This window comes from Phaseolus vulgaris, chromosome 2 (genome assembly GCF_051622355.1).
Source record: "Phaseolus vulgaris cultivar YP4 chromosome 2, ASM5162235v1, whole genome shotgun sequence".
Taxonomy (NCBI): domain Eukaryota; kingdom Viridiplantae; phylum Streptophyta; class Magnoliopsida; order Fabales; family Fabaceae; genus Phaseolus; species Phaseolus vulgaris.
Genome location: NC_143499.1, coordinates 38,031,203 through 38,052,429, shown reverse-complemented (window position 1 = coordinate 38,052,429; position 21,227 = coordinate 38,031,203). Strand labels below are relative to the sequence as shown.

At 32.9% G+C, this 21,227-nt stretch overlaps 3 protein-coding genes across 3 annotated transcripts; all 3 read right to left on the bottom strand.

The window, feature by feature from the left end:
• Nucleotides 1-229: 229 nt before the first annotated feature.
• On the bottom strand, nucleotides 230-1,389 carry LOC137811844 (tropomyosin). Its single transcript, XM_068613699.2, has 2 exons — nucleotides 978-1,389; nucleotides 230-855 (listed from the first exon to the last, which is right to left on the bottom strand). The coding sequence occupies exons 1-2, from the start codon at nucleotides 1,357-1,359 to the stop codon at nucleotides 722-724; spliced, it is 516 nt and encodes a 171-aa protein (XP_068469800.1). The 5' UTR covers nucleotides 1,360-1,389; the 3' UTR covers nucleotides 230-721.
• Nucleotides 1,390-7,466: 6,077 nt separating this feature from the next.
• On the bottom strand, nucleotides 7,467-9,823 carry LOC137811841 (Pentatricopeptide repeat (PPR) superfamily protein). Its single transcript, XM_068613696.2, has 2 exons — nucleotides 8,118-9,823; nucleotides 7,467-7,757 (listed from the first exon to the last, which is right to left on the bottom strand). The coding sequence occupies exon 1, from the start codon at nucleotides 9,544-9,546 to the stop codon at nucleotides 8,200-8,202; it is 1,347 nt and encodes a 448-aa protein (XP_068469797.1). The 5' UTR covers nucleotides 9,547-9,823; the 3' UTR covers nucleotides 7,467-7,757; nucleotides 8,118-8,199.
• A 2,182-nt stretch (nucleotides 9,824-12,005) lies between these two features.
• LOC137811839 (uncharacterized) lies at nucleotides 12,006-14,464 on the bottom strand. The gene is made up of 4 exons (XM_068613695.1): nucleotides 14,256-14,464; nucleotides 13,872-14,095; nucleotides 13,584-13,657; nucleotides 12,006-12,309 (listed from the first exon to the last, which is right to left on the bottom strand). The coding sequence occupies exons 2-4, from the start codon at nucleotides 14,091-14,093 to the stop codon at nucleotides 12,216-12,218; spliced, it is 390 nt and encodes a 129-aa protein (XP_068469796.1). The 5' UTR covers nucleotides 14,094-14,095; nucleotides 14,256-14,464; the 3' UTR covers nucleotides 12,006-12,215.
• Between the last annotated feature and the right edge of the window lie 6,763 nt (nucleotides 14,465-21,227).

Genomic DNA, 21,227 nt, shown 5'->3' with positions numbered 1-21,227 from the left:
GAATTTGAATTTATACTGAAGCCATGAGACATGACAGGGGAATTTTTCACAAGATTAAAGTATTTAATGGCCATTTAAAAGAACTTATTCACATGTTATTGATTTATCTTATAACACTATCACTTGCACAAATATTTGGAAAAACTCATAACAATGCCTTATGATATATCCATGATCTAATTTCAACTTATTTTCATAATCTCGACCACAACTTATAACAGATTACAAATTTCAGTAAATGAAGACAGTTTAATAATGTATTATTTGATTACATAAAGAACTTGTAAAAAAGTAGTTACATGATAACACTTACTCAAATAGCACTTAATTGAACTGTTTACTCAAACACACACTCCAACTGTGAGGAAACTATTCACCCTGAGGTTCAGATCAGAAGTAATACGATGTATCATAACTTATGACAACTGCGTGCTATGCAACGAATGAAAATTCGTTTCAAGTCAAAACAAAGTTCAACACTTGAATGTTGCAATCTCCCTTGCACTTCCTCCATTCCCTATCCTCATTTGCCACAGGAGAATCAATAGAGCAATTAATCGTGCAAAAAGAATTATCAATATTCCTTCATGCAAAAACAACAACATTTATTACAGTCATAAGGATGAGAATCTTTTACTTAGTAGTGTAAAATTTAATTTACAAAGTAACGAAAGGGGATACTGCCACTGGTTAGGGTTGACCACGCCTAACGCGAATGCTTTTAGCGAGACGTAGAGAGCGATTCCTTTCCTCCAAGTGTTCGAATTATAGCTTCGAGAAGCTTGATGTCCTCGTCGCGCTTCTCGATTTCTTCTTGCTTCGCGCGAAGCTCTTCCATGTGCAACTCAAACACCTCTGTTAAAAGAAATCAGAAACGATTAGCTTCACCGATCACAGACCAGAACCATTCCAAACTTCAATTAAGGATGAAATGAGATGTTAAGAGTAAAAACGGAGTATGATGAAGATGATAATACTTGTGGTGTTTTCAAGTTCGGCGGTGAGCTGTTGAGCGCGCGATTCGGCGGCTTTCTGAGCGGCCTCGGCCTGTCGTTTCTCGGAGCGAGCGCGAGCGGCAGCGGTGATGGCGGCGTCGACCTCTCTCTCCAAGGTCTCAACTCGTTGCTGGAGAAGCTTGATGGAGCGGGCTTGGTCGGCGGTGAGGGAGGCTTTGGAGAAGGTGTCGTCGTCGACGAAGACGGCTTTGGTGAGAAGAAGCTTCTGGAGAGATTCGAGATTGGATGACATCTCCGTCAGATTCGTCATCGCTCCGCTCCATCGCTCTCCTTTCTCGTTCTCTCCCGTCATCATCATCGTCTCACTACTCATTAATTTCCTCGTACTGTTCTTGTTTAACATTCTGCAGGCTTTTATTAAAAAGGAAAATAAAGAAAAATAATAACTGATTTTATATATGAAAAAAATTTAAAAATTATTCACTTTTAATTCTCTATATAGCACTCTAGATTTTTTTTAATTTTTTTTTGGATAACACTAGTAACACTTTTATTTCTCCAGCATTCTTTTATTTTTTTTTCATTTTTTATTTATTTTTATTTTTATTGTTGCTGTTTTTATTTTTTTATATTTATTTATTATTGTATTTTTTCTTCTCATTTTTAAACATTAAGTAATATTTGTATTAGTTTTTTTTTAGAATTTTGCTACTCTTTGATTATTTTTTTTAAATTGAAAATAATTTAGGAAGATTCTAACTAGGAAAGATTTGGTTTTTAAGTTTGTCCACATTGACTCACCTCTCTTACCTCGAAGTTTACATAAAATTGTACATGAACAATTCAATATATTTCTTGTCAATGCCACAATTACTAAACGATCCACCCACATAGCAAAAGTTATCATCCGAGCAGACATTCCCAGCAGCAACTAATTACAACAATGAATGATCCTTATCAACATTCATTTGCAGTTGCAACAGATTATTATCAACAAAAACAAGAACCTTGTCGACATTTGTTATTAATAAATAACTTTAACTTCTCATTTCAAGATTATCTGTTTGCTCATTATTATTAATCAATGCTAATGGACTTTGATTTTTTTATAATTATGTACTATATTTTGTACTTAAAATTAACATGATTGCATAATCAATAATAACAAAAATAAATATTAATTTATGTTTATAAATTCAACTTGTTGTTACAAATTTAATTTTTATTTTCTTTATTCTTAAAAAAAATTTAAACTAAACATTTTTAATTTATTACTTTTATTTTTATTTCATAAAAATTCATTTCTTTTTTCAATCAATATATTTCTAATTATTTTAAACATTAAAAATATCTATTTTTTTTACAACCATTAAATTTTTTTTTTAATACATCCAAATTAAAATTATCAATTATTTTTAATTTATTAATTTCTTTTTACTTTTTATTTTATTTGATTGGTTCTTAAATTTATTTTTATTCTATTTAGTATATTTTTTTTCTTTTCCATTTACATTCTAAAAACATCATCTCTAGAAATTCTAAGAGGGTTTTTTTTTTCGAAAATACAAAATGAAATCATGAAAAAAAAAATGTTAGATAGGAAAATAGAAAAAAAAAATGTTAGATAGAAAAATAAAAAAAAAGGTGTTGAATGGAAAAATAAAAATAAAAATAGTACTATACGAGAAAAAAAGAGTCTAAATACTAATTTCATTTTTTTAAACTTAAATATTTGTGTTAGTGGTATTTTATGTGTCTGGGTGAGAGATGGTGCAGAGAACTCATAAATAAAATGGGCCTAATCTTGATAGGCCGTTAGAATAATATGGTAAAGTTTACTATTTTTTGAGTTCTGTTAAAATATCTATTAAGCTGATTTTAAAGAACATTTACATGTTTAATTCGTATTGAATTGGTTTGAAACCAATTTTAAGCAGAATCAATTTAATTTAAAATTAATTTTTTTGATGTCCTTACACAGACACACAAATTTAAATGAACTTGTTTTTCTTATAAGGTAAACTTGATTTTGAGAAAAAATAAGTATGCACGCAAATGATAGTAGATTTGATATAGTTTTACAGTTCCGAAAATAGTAGATTTTTCCCTTCTTCCTTCATTTTTTTTCATAAACAATTCAGGAAACATTTCTCCTAAATAGTTTGTTTTCCTTTGACGATTTTGATGAAGTTTTTCAGTTCTTAAAAACACTTGCATTCATTTCGGCCTCAATTTAACTGTTTCGATGAATAAGTCTTTGATGAAACTTTCTCCAAATAAGTCTAAATACATTTTTTAATTCTCTCATTAAAGAAACATCATTTTTACGCTGCGGGATATGGTAATGTAATCATCCTCGTCACCATTATTACCTCTTCCAATAGATTTTGTTTTTCTTCGATTTGTGTGTGCCCTCCATATAAGTTCAGACTCAAAAATTGACAAACAATAGTAGCTTGAATATGCCACCATTAAAGTAATCGCGATATCAGATATATGTTAACACTTAGAAGGGCAACCTGTAAATAAAGTAAAAAGGCGTGTGTTAAAGTTGCTCAAACAATCTAAACAGGAATACTATGTATGACTCATGAGCTAGTGTCATGGACAGAGGGAATGAATCTGAGGCAACTTCAAAATAACCGATCTCAATCATCATACATAAAAAAAATGAGAGGTAGAATTTGAATGTCAGCATGCTTAATTGTGTGTAAATTAAGAACAAAATTTCCCTTTCATTAGAAACACTTAAAAGAGAAACAGCGCAAAAATTGACATTGGAGTCTTGCTGGTTCGCAACCAACATGTCTGATGTTTTTATTACTCTACAACCCGAACCTGCTTCATTTTCTGAAGAATTGACCACAGAAAAAGTAAAAATTATCTATCAAACCATGTTGATCTGTATTGAGGGCATAAGCATACCTGGTACATGCTGTGGGTTTCCGAAGCCATATGCAATTCAGGCAAGAGTTAGGCCAACTTCTAAGAAGTTATGGTTACTGTTGCCTTAAATCTCATAAAAGCGATAGGGTCTTTTTTCTGGAAACTTAAAACAATAAGCATGCGAACTTAAATAACTTGGAAACTTTGATAAAACTGTTTTAACTGAAACTACTTCTTAAAGAGTGTCCCTTGAAAAACTGCTTTAACTGAAATCACTTCTAACTATTACCTTGGCGATCTGGTCTTGTGTCTCGCCGTCTAAAGTTTTCCCCAGCTTAAACGTCTTGCCGTTGATCTTCCTCTCAAGCCACTCCTCGACTGGCTGAGGCCTCTTCTCGTTGGTTAACTCCAATGGCAGACTTTAGCCCTTCTATCTCCGTCTGTTCAAAGGTTCGAACCACTACGGTGGCGAGCTGCGATCAAGGGTGCCCATGTCCAGATTGTCTCTCTTGTGCCCAATCACCGATGACCTCCCCCGAACCCTTGGGTCGAGCTGACGGGCTCTCCTGCATGGTACTCATGCCCCTGTCTTACCTGGCACTAGGTGACCATTTACTCACGGGGCGGCTATACTCGAGTGGTTGCACTGACACCGAGCTAGGCTGACTTTACTGAAATACAACTTAAGGTTTGCCACATTCCACGCTCAAGGAATGGCCTTAACTGGTCAGCCTTGGCTTCTTCATTCACTGATTGGAGGGCTTCTCCACGATTTGTTGTATGGTCATCTCTTTGCTCCTAGTGCGTGCGGGTCTCATGTTCGTGGTTTCTGGAAGCCCCCCTTGACTATCTGCGATTTGAGGGCCGAAACTAGGTTGGAAACTGCAACTGGAACTGAAAAACTTGTGTGGTGGGACTGATGTTTTACATCGGCCCCACGGTGGGCGCCAAATGTTCCGTCCGGTTGACCTGGGACGTCTTCGTGCGCAACCTCAACCGTCAGCTAGGGACTCCTTCCCACTGGTTACCTGGGGATTCCTGCAAAGAAGGACAAAAGGGCACCCTAGCGGCCGTTTGCACTCCGACACTCAAGTCAGCCAGCAAGAAACACCAAAAACTATGCACCTCCGTATCGGAGCACCGTGTATGGCACTCTGAAGGTGGTAAAAAGGAACTGTGTCTAGTGTCTATTTTTTCGTTCCGGCAAAAATCCTTCCCCAGTCCCTCGCACGTAACCTCAAGGCTCGAGCAAGCAACTAGAGCGTTTCTGGAAAATTTGCCAAAAGTTCGAACCCCGTTCCCCACATTCAAGGCGCTATTTAAGCTACCCCGCATTCAAAGCACCTTAAAGCGCATTTAATTATAAAAACGTAACGCATTTAATTAGCGCATTTAATTATAAAACGCAACGCATTTAAGACGTTAAAAACGCTTGGGAGCCTTTATAGTACCTTAAATGCTCGAAACGGAAACTGTATTAAATGACTTTAATTACCTGGCACCTGACTAAATGGCGTTTCTATTCTGACCTGGCTGCTGTACACGTGGAGGGCCTCACAGCGCCATGACCCCATCTAGGGGCGTTTCTTCGTGTGAGCCCTCCTGCTTGGGAGTGCTACTGCGCAAGGGGTGACTTTTTGGGTGCCAACTCATGCCCCCAATCATCTAGTCACTCACTTTGAGAGCGTATCTGCCTTTCTCTCGTACCCTGCACCTGGCTACCCTGGGCGTGACCCTCCTCTTGAGTCGTATCTGTCCCAAAGGCGTCTCTGGGGCGGCAGGGGTACTTCACGAGTCAGGCTGCCCTACACTGGTGCTATTACTATGGCCTTGAAGCCACCTTTCTCTTCACTTTATTACTACCCCGGATTATCGGGACCTGAGGTCTTCCCACGGCGTCGCTCCCTCCATGGTCTTTCCTACCCATGGGGAACCACACTGTGATTGCCTTGCTTTAGTGATATTTGATCTTGGCAACGCCCTAGTTGGGCGACGCCTTACCTGGGCGATGCCTTAACTAGGCGACGTCTTACTTTAGGGCGATGCCTCTCTTGGGCGATGTCTCTCTTCTGGGCGATGCCTCTCTTCTGGGCGATGCCTCTCTTGGGCGATGCCTCTCTTGGGCGATGTCTTACTCGGGCGACGTCTTACTTAGGCGACGTCTTACTCGGGCGACGTCTTACCTTCCTTGGGTCCCTTGAGGGGTGCCACCATGTTTTGACTTTGACTTCTGGTCAACGCCCGGGTACGGGACGGTACAGTTAGATACAAAACTATGTTAACAGCGAAAAAAGTAAGATGTGTACGAATTTGGACAACATTTCTTTAATCAATTCTAAACTAATTTACAAGAGTTAATACTTATTTATAGTGTTAAGGACAACCAAGGTGTAAGTTTTAACCCTAAGAATTCTCTACTATCATGGTGACAATTGACTTCCTCTAATTGGAGAGAATCCTATCCATTCCCATGAAGACAAGCGGTGTTTTGACATTGGTGGGAATTCTTTCTATTGAAGGAATAACATGTAGACCTTCATGCCTTCCTTGCTAGTCCGTGCTTTCTATAATGCACTCTAGTAATTTATTCGTGCATCCTAGATGGTATAGAGTTGCATTGGGTCCAAGGAGGTCTGATTGTAACTCTAGCTAGACTATTTTTTATTTTATTTACACCCTACTCTAATTGGCCCAATACATCGTCCATGACAATTGGCTCAAGAAAATGGCTCAGATATAAGTCCAAAATAAAGTCTATACTATTTTGTACAATTTTTACGAAACTAGAGAAATTTGAAAATCAATCAGTACTTAATTCTACAAGAAGAGAGTACGGGAACATTCTGAGTTTTGAATATCCTTACCAACCCCACCCTAGAAATCATCAAAGACCTAGGAATAAACATTTCCCAAGGGTGGACCTTTTCCTCCATTTCTTGGAAGAATTTATATAAATGAATTTTTAGATTGGGAAGGTGGTACAAATTTTTAATAGGCACCGTGTAGAAGAAGATAGAAAAGTATCCCTGGCTACAATGAGCTTTCAGGGACAAGCCATGTATTTTGGTGGACCACTTTACTAAAAGATCCTTCTATTCACATTAGATACTGGAATGAGTTAAAGACTACTCTTAGGACACACCATATGTTCCCTCTTACTATGAAAGGGAGTTGATGTATCAACTCCAAAGACTTAGACAGAGGGATCTATCTGTGGAGGAATATAGGCAGAAAATGAAACTTCTCATCTTGAGATCCAGTGTCAAGGAAAAATGCGAGGTTATTTCAAAGTGACCATAACCTAGATTTAGTTGAGTTGGTTTGACTATGTGTTAGGGTAGAACAGCAACTCAAAAAAGGTCTACCTCTAGGAAAGATAATGCTAACACACATCCTATTCTAGAAGATGACATAAGAGGGAGGGTTACCCCTCTGAATATGGGTATGATGGGTCATAGGGTAAAGACCGGGAAAGGGATCGAGAAGGAGAAAAAGAGATAAAAAAATGAAAAAAGTTTATCTAAAGAAGCCAATTGTCACCATGGGAGTAGAGAATTTTTAAAGTTAAAATTTGCACATTGATTGCGCTTAGCATTATAAATAAATGTTAACCCTCCTGTAAATTAACTTAGAATTGATTAAAGAAATGCTACCTAAATTTGTGCACATCTTGTCTTTTTTGTTCACTTTTTGTTAGCACTAGTTTTGTGTCTAACTTAAAACTTATTAAGAGTTGGCCTAACCTCTATATTTACTATCAAATTCATCTTCTCCATTAAAATTTCTTCATCCATTTAACCCACGCAAGGCATCCATCAAACAACAAGATGTCAAAAATCACCAAGAGCTACATGGAATCAAGCTAGGACTACATCAAATAGTGTCTGCGTCTGCACTTCAGGCCCCTCAAGACATCTGTGGATTGGAATTATAAGAAAACATTAGTAGACTAAAATGGAGATATGCTGAAGAAATTGAGATTTTAAATACATGAAATTTAATGTGATATGTGATTTTTTTTTTTCTGTAAGCAAAATTTCAGGGGTAGGTATTCATCTTTAAGGAGTAGTGTTTTCTGAACAAAACTATTTTTTTTTTGCTTTAATTCTATATCCACAACATGACTGTACGACATGTAACCAATAAATTTCTTAAAGGTATGAATGAATGATGGAAAAAATCATCAAGTTTATGAACACAATTGACAGTGAAATATAACTAAATAAGAACTACAGCCCAACACAGATAGAATAGAGACAGTAAAGGATTTAAGACCTATATTCCAACGAGTAGAGGATTTTTGAGCTTGAGGGATGCAGAGCATGGGCAATAATGGTAGAGGCAAAGACATGATCCATCAAACACCACGGATAGAAACTTCAAGCTGTTGCACTCTACTAGCCAAATCATGCTTGCCAGAATTCTTCAACCCATCAGTAACCATGTCAAAACAGCGGGAGATGGGGACCAACCCCATCTCAGTCATTTCAAAGAGGTAGTTTGCGGCCTCCACAAACTTCCCGGCACGACCGCACATGGTAATCAACATGGTATAGAGAGGGCGATTAGGAGGGTGTGCCTTGGCCTTCATATCCCCAAAGAAACAAAAAGCATCATCAAATTGCCCCCTCCTACACAGAGCCTTAATAACAGGCGCATACAAGCTAGGAAAGGGACGGTTACCATCCTCAACGAAATTATTGAGCAACCTAAATGCCTCGTCAATGAAGTCACTTTTAGAAACTGCGGGAATGAGAATCTTGTAAGTGTTGACATCAGGAACCATCCCTAAAGCACAAACCTCGTGATAAAGATCAACGCAAAACTGAACCTCTTCCTTGCACACTGTCTCCACCACGGCATTGAAAGTTTCAACATCGGGAACGATCCCTTCCTTGATCATCTTCCTGACCATTCCCTTGGCGGATTCAACGTAACCGGCGTTGAGGAGGCCTTCGACGAGAAGGTCGCGGCCGCGAAGGGGAGGGTTGAAGCCCTTCTCGCTCATTTCCCTGAGGAAAAGCTTGGCCTCGCGGAGTTTGCCGGAGGAACACCAGGCGTTGACGAGGACAGCGTAGGTGGCTTTGTCGGGGTGGAGGCCCTTGCGGAGCATGCGGCGGAGGAGGGCGTAGGCGCCATGGAAGAGGCGGTTGTGGCAGAGGGATTTGAGGAGGGCGTTGTAGAGCGGGAGGGTTTGGGGGCAGTTGAGGATGGGGGCCTTGTTGAAGACCTCAACGGCCTGGTCGATGTGGCGGTGGTGGCCGTAGGCGTCGATGAGGGTGGCGACGGCGGCAGGGGAGAGGGAGAGGCGGTGGTGGAGGGTGACTTGACGGATGAGGGACCACATGGTCTGGTAGTTGTTGGCGCGGGCGAGGGTGGTGACGATTTGTTCGAACTCGAGGGAGGTGGGGGTGTAGGAGGGGTGGGAACGGGCCCAGTTGAAGAAGCGGAGGGAGGGCGTGGGGGCGGTGGAGCAGGCGCGGAGAACGCGGAAGACTAGCTCCGGTGTGACGTGGATGCGGAGCTTGTTGAGGGTGCGCTCCAGGTAGAAGTCGCGGCGCACGATATTGGAGATATGGTGAATGACGGCGAAGTACTGGTCTCGGGCTGAGGCGGCGGTGGTTAGGGTTTTAGGGATTGAATGGAAATTGAGGAGAAGTGTTTTGGTTGGGGTGAGGATGAGTTTTGCGTAATTCTGCAGCATTGCGTTTGCAGTAGCTACAAACCGAAATCCACAGTTACAATGCTCAACATAATCCCTCTCTTCCGTTTACCTTCTTTCATCTTCCAATTTCATTACACTAGCTCTTTCATTTCAAATACAGCCTTTCATGTGGGATCTCCTACATGCTCCAATTACACATTTCTTTCTTTCATCACCCCATGTTAGGACGTTCCATGAACACCATCATTGTCGAGCTGGAATGGAAAGAAGAAAAAAAATTAAAAAGTGAGACTGTGTGATTTAAAAAAGAGAGTACATAAATTTGATTAGAAATTTTATAATAAATGTGATTGAAAAATATTATATTATTTATTTCTTTTATATTAAAAAAATATTTAATTTCTTTATTTTAGTTTATTATATATAATAGAATACACTAATAAATACTAATAATATAATTATTAAAATCATTATAATTAATTGTATAAACAAAAATATTAATTAAATAGAGGCTAATCGGTTATAGGAAAATGTCTAATCGATTATCATAGGTTTTTTTCTTCTTTTCATTTTGACTGTTTTTGCATGTTTCGAGTGTATTGAGTTTTCAATTTTCTCTTCCATTACATCTGCAGCAACAGCAATTCTATAATGAGTTTGTTGAAGTTATTCGTTTGTCACGGCGCAGCATATTCTGTGCGAGATACTTTGACATCATAAATGTAAATTACTTTCATCTTACGTCTAAATAAATTATTACTTTATTACAATATAATGTTTTATTTTGTAGGGTAAATGTCTTTTGTGAACAGTGGTGACAAGAGTATTTTCCTTTTGTGCCAAGGAAACACCGAACCTATAAATAGTTATTGCTCAAAAGTTAAAGGGGGAAATAGGGTTTAAGCACTTACGAGTTTGCAATTAGCAACAAAATCTCAAGTATCTTGCATAATGATGAGATATGGAGGGGTAAAAAAATTTGCCAGGGACACGTATATTAAAAAGACCAGGGACAAACGAGTAGAGCAAAAACGAAAACAAAGACTCAAGTGCTAACACCTGCATGATGGAGGCATACCTGCATGAAAAGTGGAACATCTAGATGACTATTTTCTTTATAAAAAATTCAGCTTTTATTTTTAGATCCTTTGGAATACAGAGCTCACACTTGTCCATGGATATTCGATACTGATTTCCCTTTCCCCAAATCCTTGTTTCCTAGTGGAAAGGTTGGGCCATACATTTATATTGTTGCTTATTACCACTGACATTTTTAAAGAGTATTTCTTTAGCCACTAGAAAAATAACTCACCAGCATTCCATTTTACATTTCTGAACACTCTTCCTGAAATATTTCTGATCTGCAAAGAGACATAACCCAAATTTTTGAATTCACTATGGATGATAGTCATATATCTCCTTTATTTTTTTGCCAAAAATATTGCTTGCCAGGTTGAAGCTGATTAGGCAACTGAATATAATCATAGATTGTTTTCGAGTTGTTTTGTGATTCTTCAGGTAAACGGGTTGATAAAAGAAAGTAAAACGCTGAATTTCGCAAATGCATTTGCACGAAATAGTTCGTGCATGGAGACAAAAAAAATTCACGAATAATTGCGAGTTTTATCACTGATTAGCGGACTTTTGTTAAGTGTTTGGTGTTCCACTTATGCATTAAAAGGTGAATAAGGACACAGTTGTCACTGCTTGCAGGAGTGGACTCAATATAAAACAGGCCCTTCGGCCTAAAATTGTAAAGCTTACGGCGCTGGTCTGGTAAATTCAGATTAGTGGACTTTTACTATTTATGGGCAGTTTCTTCTTGCACCCTTACATTTTTCTTCCTGCACCCCCACAATGTTATGCAAAGACCAAATTGTCCTTATTATTTTTAAAAAACCATAAAATGCACTTGAAATTTATTTTTTGCATTATGGATTACGAAATCCGGAAAAATTTTGGATTGGCACTTTCGATAAAATTTTGGATCCACTAATCCGTAATTTAAAATATTTTCTCATTCAAAAAAAGCATTCCGAATCCTCCAATCCATAACATAAATATGCATTCCGGATTCAGAAATCCATAACTCAAAAAAAAGCATTCCAGATCCACGAATCCATAACAGGATTAGGCTTCCAGATTCAGCAATCCAGAAATCAATAATTTATGCAAAAATTGCTTCTGGAACACCCCCTCATCCAAAAAAAAAATATTTAGTTCCGGATTGATGAATCCGTAGAACACTCCCAGATCCCTATTTCCGGTAACTATGGTGTCCTTTTTCAAATAAAAGATTAAGGCCAATTTCGGGATTTAGAAAATTGTGGGGGTGCAGGAAGAAGAAGCCTTAATTATGATAGTGTAAATCTGATTGATTAACATTATTTAGCTGGTTTAGATATGAGGAATCACCCCTACTTATCTTCAAAAGAACGTTGTTTCCTTATAGGTGAAAAATAAATGTCTTTAGATCAATACTAAAGCACTATAGCAGCTTACTCTAAAATGGATGTGGAATATCATCTTCAAAATCCATAAATTTTACCCATCAACAACTCCCATTTATCTTTCAAAGCAAAAAACCTCGGATCCAATAATGGCATTGCTTAAGAAACAAGAAGGAAATAAAACATAACTACCAAACGGACCTACTTATGGGTGGCTCTGAACATCAACCAACATCTGGTGCTTCGGAAACAGCTTGATTAGCTTGGACTACCTTTCTGTTCACCGGTATTACCTTGATTTGGTTTCCCACCACAACAGAAAAAGTGTGGAAGCCTAACACGACCACAGCTCCTACAGAAGAAGTCAGGTCAATTACTCATCTAAACTGGAAAAATAGAAAAGTTTAATAGTTTAATCATTTCGCAAAAAGTACAGAATGGTCCTACACTAAGTAAAACCAACCTATGCACGTCACATATAGACAATAGAAATTCATTTGAATTTTATCAGTGCAAACCCGTTTTAAACACTGCACAGGCAGTTGATGATGGAATCCGCACATTGCAGATATATGGGGAAATAAATTTTAAAGTTTACCCTTCCCTGCCTCTCTTTTCTCCCTTTTGTTCAGAGAAATTCTATGTTAACTTCTTAGACAATGCTGAATCATCAGCTAAAAGGAGGGCCCAAGAACATGGATCAGGCTATTCAAGAGCAAGGTTGAAAGCGAAGTTCCCAAACTCTATTTTCTAATGTTTCTAAAAAATTGAACAATTGTCCAACAACACATGGTGAAAAAGAAAAACCAAGTCCGATTAAATATTTTACATATATGTCCTCTAGCTTAAGGTCAACCAATCCTTGGGTGTGATGATTCTCAACTCAACTACTAGTTGTCCTTCAACTTATGATGTATAAAGAAGAATTTGGAACAGACTGATATTGTCAGCAACTATCTAACTTCAGTGAACAGTTTGAGTAGCATTAGAAATGAAAACTAATTTAATTATTTGATAACTTCATATACAGTTTTTAAGCAAAACTAGAGCATATAATTTCTTGATTAATTCCTATTGAACTGAAAGTGCATTGCATAATAGATCCCAATTAATGAGATTTGAGGCTAGGATAGGAACTGGGCAAGCAAGAAACCAAACACAATGGTATAGAGGAGTAAAGTCTGGTAACTCACTCCTCAGGATCTTACCATCATTTCTGTTTTCTAGACTGTTTATTAGCAGGTTGATTAATTGTGGAATATCATGAGAGCAAGAAGGGGATCACATCTATGGCATGCAATGAAATAAAAAGTTCCATTCCTCTCCAAACATCAGAGTAGTTTCGCTTTAGAAAAATGTATTTTCTTTGTTGTGTTGTGAGCCTTATAGGTTGTGGGAAATTCTAAAACTATAATATTATAGACTGAAAGATATGACCATGCAGAGCTGAATTGTTCACTAGAAGTTTACTTCACACCTAAATTGAACTGTCTTATACTGATATGTATTTCATTTAAGTACCCGTCATTCAAAGGCTCTAATATAGCTAATAACAAGAAATTACCCGATATTTGCAAAACATATTAAATAATAGCAAACAATAATGCATAACAGATGAAGTCTTACTTGCATAGGACAATCACGGGAATAGGTTTCAGAGCTTTTGGCCCATTCCTTATTCCTCTTTTATGCGGAGAAACCTGCACGATATACAGAACCATTAAGAAAATGTAAAAACACAAAGCCGAAACAATAACAGTTCACAAATTATAACACTCACACCACTCTTGCTTAAAACACTACAATCACATCACTGTACTCTATCTATGGATATTCCCAGCAGTAAAATTCAAAACCTCTAGAATGCCAAACAAGAACAGGAAATCCAAAACGGCAAATAAGTGAACAGGGTACCTTGCGTTTTGGGACACCCATGAGCTCCATTGAGCCACCAAAAGAGAAACTCGGGGAACTGAACTCGGGCAAAACAGGCTGTGGTGACTGAACCCCAAAATCAATGCTCCTAGATAAAGCAGAAGATTGGGGCACCGATTGAATCAACCTACTAAATCCTAAAACACTTCCTAATTTCCCTTTCCCTCCGGTGCCCCTCACAATTGCGAGTCTCGCAGCCATTCCTGTGATTGAGCAACAACAACATCAAAAACACATTGAAGATAAAGATCCACAAAATGGTGGAGATTCAGAGGAAATAAAGCGAACGCAGAATTTGAATAAAAAATTAATGACAATTCGACCAAAAAAATAAAAGAATAAATCAATGAAGTTGGGAGTTACCGGAATGAAATTGTGTAGGAGCTCCGATGTTTGTAATGGAATTGAATTAAGCGAAGTTAATTATTGGTGGAAATAATGGATTGAGTATCGAGAAGCTGCATTAGTTTGAGGTGGTGTTCATGGTTGCTGCAAATTAAGTGCCACTTTTCAAACCCTAACATTACAGAGGATAAAGAAATAGGGTAAATGTAAAACCTCGTTTTCAGCATTTTTATTAAGGTATCGTAAAAAATGTATTTGTGTAAAAAGTGTATACATTGGACCACAATGTAAAATACTTTTAAACTGTTAAAAAGAAATAATATTTTTAATATAATTTATATTTAAAAAATACATATTTTAGACTTATGAAAGAACATTAGAAGATAATGATTATTTTTAAACAAATTAATCAAACCCAGACATAAATTATTAATCAATTTTGGTATTTCACAAATTAAGTATATTTGTAATTTATAAATAAATATATTAATTTATTCAAATATTGTTTAGATAAGTATTATAGTTTAGACACATGCAAATGCAAATGGATACTTGATACAATTCTAAAGAAGCATTTATCGTTTTCAATTAAATAAAATAGTATGAGTGTATATCTATCTATATTATATGAAAAGTCAACAAAATTAGAGTTAGTTAACTTCAAGTCAACAAATTCAATTATAAATTTGTAAATTTAGTAAAACAAGGGATTTTTTGTTATTGAAGATAAAAAAATTATAAAAAATGAGAGTAAGGTGATTAAGAAACAAATTGGTTCTCCAGTTAATCCATCATTGAACTCTTCAAAAAAATAAAATTGAATTAACCAAACACACATTAAACCCTAAATCAATTCATATACTTTCTCATCCGCATCTAAGCATATACATGTGAAAGTTTTAGTCTTTTATCTCATGAAGTAAGCAAACAAAACATTGTTTAGAATAAAACAAACTAAACAATAATTCTAATTAAATAATATAATTGAATTATCAACAAGCGTTCAAAAATAATTCATAAGCAGAAATCAAAATTCAAAAAGACCAAACTATTCAATGTAGTCTATTACATAAATTGAAGAACAAAACTAAATTGCATAGAAACTTAGAATTCAATGTGAAATCACAAGAGAATCAACCTAAAAAGGTTTAGTTTTTCATGTGGAAGAAAAACGAAAAAAATTTACAAAGAAGAAAATAGAAAACCAAGGAAAATAGTGCAGCTAAGTTAAAAAGTCTCTTCCAGTGTGGAGTTTTGTTATGTCTTCTTATAAGTTTTCTCTTCCTCGTAGATTTCAAATTTATATTCCGTTATAGATTTTTGTTTTCAATATTCTTTTCACATATTTTTGTAGATTTTATTTATGAAATTTTGTAGATTTTATTCTCCAATTCATTTTCTCTAGTTTTGTAGATTTTGTTTTTGAAATTTTGTAGATTTTGTTCTTTAATTCCTTTTTACAGATTTTGTTTCCACTTTTCTTTAAAAAAAAAATTCTTCTAATTTTATTTTGAATAAACAAATTAGACTTTGATAATCGAGTCTAAAACAACACAATTTGCTTGTGTTAATCCATAGCAGATGAATCTAGAGCAAACGGTCCAATGAGCTTTGAATAATCAGACAATCTACTTTATACACAGCTTAGCTTTTCAGTCTTTAAAGTATTTTATTCCTTTACCAAACTCAAAATCCTAACTTTCTAAAACTATTGAAATCATTGAAAACAATCACTTGTAATTTAAGATATCATCAAAGTAATACAAGTAAGTTAATAGGCTTAAAAATGTGAATTTAATCAATAATTGCAGTTAAAGTCCAATTAAATCTAATTAAGTAATTTGTAATTAAAATAGTGAATTTATTCTCAATTACACTCCGAGAAAGTAAGCTTGAATACTTTAAGTGAGTAAAAATGTGTTCATCCAAGCACTAGACGCAAGCAGACAAGAATCGTACAAAGACCTCAAGAAAGCGCTAAATATAATATGTGCTACTGAAGAGAGTAAATGAAGTTTTATGTACAAATGTAAGATGCATATTCTAATTAATAGATGAAGCTAACGTGTAAATTAGAAAATCATTCATCAATGTGAGAACATCAATCTTTGAAGGAAGTTAACTCACACTTTCTAAAGATGATTCAAACAAAAACACACCAACCCCTTGAGCTTGCATGCTCAATCTAGTACTACTAGGGATACGGTACAAAATGCAAAGAAAATGTGCTCTTCACCATACAATTGTGTGTAATAATAAAAATTGTGAGAAAAAATTAACATATTACAAAAACACAAACACACACATGTAATGTAATGATCCTTTTAGGAGGTTTATATTTTCTTTTAAGACAAATAAAAAAAATTATTATAATATTATAAATAAATTAAACTATATGAACTTCTCCGAACATACCAAACCAGTCTCTTGTGTGAGTATGAAGATAACTTACATGCGTATTTTATCTTTTCCATAACATATATCAAATAGTTTTAAAGTTTATTAGTATAGTAAAACAAAACATAAAAGTGGTTGACACAAATGACTAAGCTCTATTGGTGCAATTACAACACAGCTCCAAAAAGGAATAAAATTTGGTTTAATTAATATTGATATAATTAATCTTTATAAATAAAGAGACACTTATTGACTCTGACTACATAAAAAGTTAGATGCAGGGAATATCTATATGATTAGACCTAGGAAAAATGAAATCCCCATAACCTATAAGCAAAATTTGTCGCTTTTGGTCAGTACATTGGTTATTCTCATAATTCATAATATAGTGTTAGAAGAATATCTTAGCCTATTCATTTATGTTTTTTTTTATAATTTTATTGATGAAATATTTCTATTTTTTTAATTTTACGATTTTTTTTTTCAACTTTCTATTTTTTAATCTTATTTTTTTAGTTGGAATAAACAAACTGTTAATTGTTATAAATAACTCATTTTTCTTCCTCATATATCTAAAAATTATATATTCAATTTTTAAATAAATAATATATATCAAATATTGAATTATACTACCTTAATAATTAGTTTAAAATAGTTAAAGAATATAATATTAATGTAGAATAATTATAATATTACTTCATAGGATTTAAAGTTTATAAACTCTAGAATTTATAGAAAAAATATGAAAGGTTAAAATTAAATACTATACTATAAAAAAAAAACTAAAAATATTTTCCACGTCTAATATTATAATATACATAAATTTTCAACATAAATATTTACATATATACATATACCGTATGAGTAGTAGTTCAAAATAATTTTTATTCATAGAGAATAATAAAAATATATATATATAATATTTCATATGCTCATTGGGGAGCTTCCACATCTAAAATCTCATATGTTCCCGTATATAATATACTATCATCATAGATAAAAAAAAAAAAAAAAACACAATAAACAACTGGGTAAGTTAGCTATAAAAAAATATTTGTTAATTTCAGTTTTAATTAATAAAGTCATTAACTTTCATGCACTTTTTCAAAAGTCATTCTCATTGTTGATCTCATGAGTGAGGATGCTAGAATCTTAGAGAAAAAACAAAACATTTAGAGAAATGGTGATTCTTTAAAAAGAAAATATGAATAACTGAAATTTCTATTTATATAATTTTTTTTTTCATTTAAAATATATCACTTCTACTTTAAGATTATTTTCTAAATCCTTACAATTATGAAGTGTATTAGTACCATTCCATTAAAGTTAATTTCTAAATCTTTACAAATTATGAAATGTATTAGTACTATTACATTAAAGTTATTTTTTAAATCCTGCCAATATGAAGTGCATTAGTACCATTTCAGGTAAAAACTCAAGTTATTTAAGAAAATTATGAAAACTAAATGTAGATATTAAATTATTTTCTTAATTCAGAAAAATAGTATTATATTTTTTAGTACACTTTTAAATATTATTTAAATTTTATAGTTAAAGTGTGAATTCAATATCTATTCTTTTACATGATGAATTTAAATATTTATATTTTATTATTCATTAGAACACCACAAGAATATTACTAAATAGTAATAAAGTTTAGAGATAAAAAATAATTATTTACTATATTGATTAAATCATATACTATTTTATAGACTAAAAAATTATTAGTATCTAAAGTGGTTTATATTATTAATATAAATTTATAAAATGGTTTCTAGATTGGTATCTAAAGTAGCTACTCAAATTTAGGTACTAATCACTACAAGATAATCATAATCATGAAATAAAAACCAATTTTTCGAGACCAAAATAATTAGTTGCAATAGTAACTAAATTAGAGACCATTATAGAAACTACAAAAAATTGGTTTCTAAATTAGTTTTTATTATTGTTAAATAATTTCTAAATTTGTATTTAATTAGCAATCAAGGTTTTAGAAACCAAATTTAGAAACTAAATAATTGGTAGTTAAAACTTTGATTGCTAATTAGATATCAATTTAGAAACTATTTAACAATAATAGAAACTAATTTAGAAATCAATTTTTTAGTTAGTTTCTAAAATAGTCTCTAATTTAGTCACTATTGTAACTAATTATTTTGGTCTCTAAAAATTGGTTTTGGTTTCTATTTCATGATTTTCTTGTAGTGAATATTTTATATTCTAAATTAGTATCTAAAAGACTAATAAATCTAATTTAGAATATAAAGTAGTAAGTAGCTAAAATCTTGGTAGCTAAAGATTAAATACTAATTTATAAATTATTTTATAAATTTTTATTAATAATAGAAACTATCTTTAATATTAATAGTTTTTTAGTTTATAAGTTAATCTTTAATTTAGTGAAATAGTAACTAATCATTTTAATTTTTAAAATTAATTTTTATTTAAAGATTTTCTTGTAGTAAAAAAATATACCTTAAAAAATTCAGGTAAAAAAATTATAAATTACTGGGTCATAATTTTCTTAATTCTAAATTATATGAATTAATGCACCACTATTTTTATACATAATTCGCACACCATTCTATCATAAAAAAATATCATTGCATATATGCATTCGTTTCTTATAAACTACGAGTATAGTATAATAAAATGCGTACAAACAAATATAAATTTATTAAAATTTGTTTATTAATTTTGTTAACTAACAATTATTAGTTCATATTTTGTTGTCATTAATGTAGGCAATTATTTGTCAAATCCAAGTTCACATCTTGTACCAAACATGATTTAGAAATGAAACATTTTCTAATCACTTACAATAGTTCTTCACTTTAAATTGAATTTTGTTTCACGTGATAATTGTGTCTCAGTTTAAAATTGTGAACACAATATGTGCTATGTGGGCCAGTGCAATTTATAGCTTCCCTTGTAAGTGAACTTATAAAAGAACCAATAAAAATTACTTTTTGACACCTTCTTTCATTATTAAAACAACAATATTTTTCTATAATTTACCCTTTGGAGATCCCATGCTGTTGAACTTTCCATTATATTTTTTCTTTCTTTTTCATTTACAAATAATTGTTACAAGACATGATAACCTTGGTTTCAAGTAAGAAATCATATCTAACTACGTATATAAAAAAACAAAATTAATTTAAAGTTATTTATCAATTTATTTACAAAATTTAAATATAATTTAATTATTTCAAAAAAAATAATTAAATGTATATTTTGTGGTTATTATATTAAAAAAAAAAATTTAAAATTATAAAATTCTATCACCAAACAAGAACATTTGTGATTTTTTTTAAATCTTAAACTAATAATTGTATTTGAATTTGAAGAGGAACGCTGCAGAATATGTTTCTATATTTCATCCATTGATATTTATTTAAGTTTTAGAAAAATATTTTGTAGAATTTTAAAATTCTTTAGAAATTAATTTTTATAAGAGAGTATTAACTCTTTTACTTTGTATACAAAGCAACTTCATCTGTACCATACATAAAAAGATTTTTCATTATAACCGCTTTTTATGTAAACAAATTTATTAATGGGAAGTATTTTGTCATTTCATATGAATTATTTAAAAAATAAAATTATTTTTTAATTTTTTAAATTAATATTAATGTACAGTTTTTATATGACTCCTTACTTTTCTATTAGTTATTTATTTTAAAGCAACAAAGAGAGCATACTCTCACACATTTTCACACTAAATTTTACATATAAAATAAATTAACCTTCACTTTTAATCACTCTCTACACTCCAATTTTTGCTTTTCAATTTCGACTCATCCAAATTACATTTTTATCATCGTGAAAATTGAATAAAAGAGAAAAATGTGGATACACGGCGAATCGCATCTATGTTTCCATAGTAATTATAATGTTTTTTAAAATAAAAATATTTATTTAAAATAAAATAAAATAAAAGAACGTTAACCTTCTCACTTTCCTATTTTTGCTAGCCTCTTACTTTAGTTTTCATCATAGTTAGTTGGGAGAAGTTCTAGAAGAAGGTGTTTCCTCTTTAAATATATGAACATTATAATGGTTAAAATTGGTCCTTTCTTTTATATAGGTGTGTCTAGTGTGATTCCCAACCCATACAATATTGTTAAAACCATGATAACTATGTAGTAATACACATGACATGTATGCACGTGGGATTGCAATTTTCACATGTTAATTTATTTTTCATTAATTAATTATCCACTTAGTTATCCACATAAAATAAATTTTTATTAAGTATGTTTGCATATAATTTGAATGTCACATAATCTATTACTATACACGAGAATAAATTAAAATAATTTTTCTTATATTTTATAACTAGTTTATATATAAATTAATTTATAATTTGTATAAACTTTTAATTTTAAGATGTGGATGAATTTACTATAACTTCATCAAATTTCCACTCAATGAAACTTCAACATCAATCCAAACACCAATATTTTCTAATAAATCCTAAATTTTTATATTAGTTGTACAAGAAAATTCAACAAACTCCAAAAATGTAATTATATAGATTCTACCAATTTTCTTTTCATGCCACTTTATATATATATATATAATCAT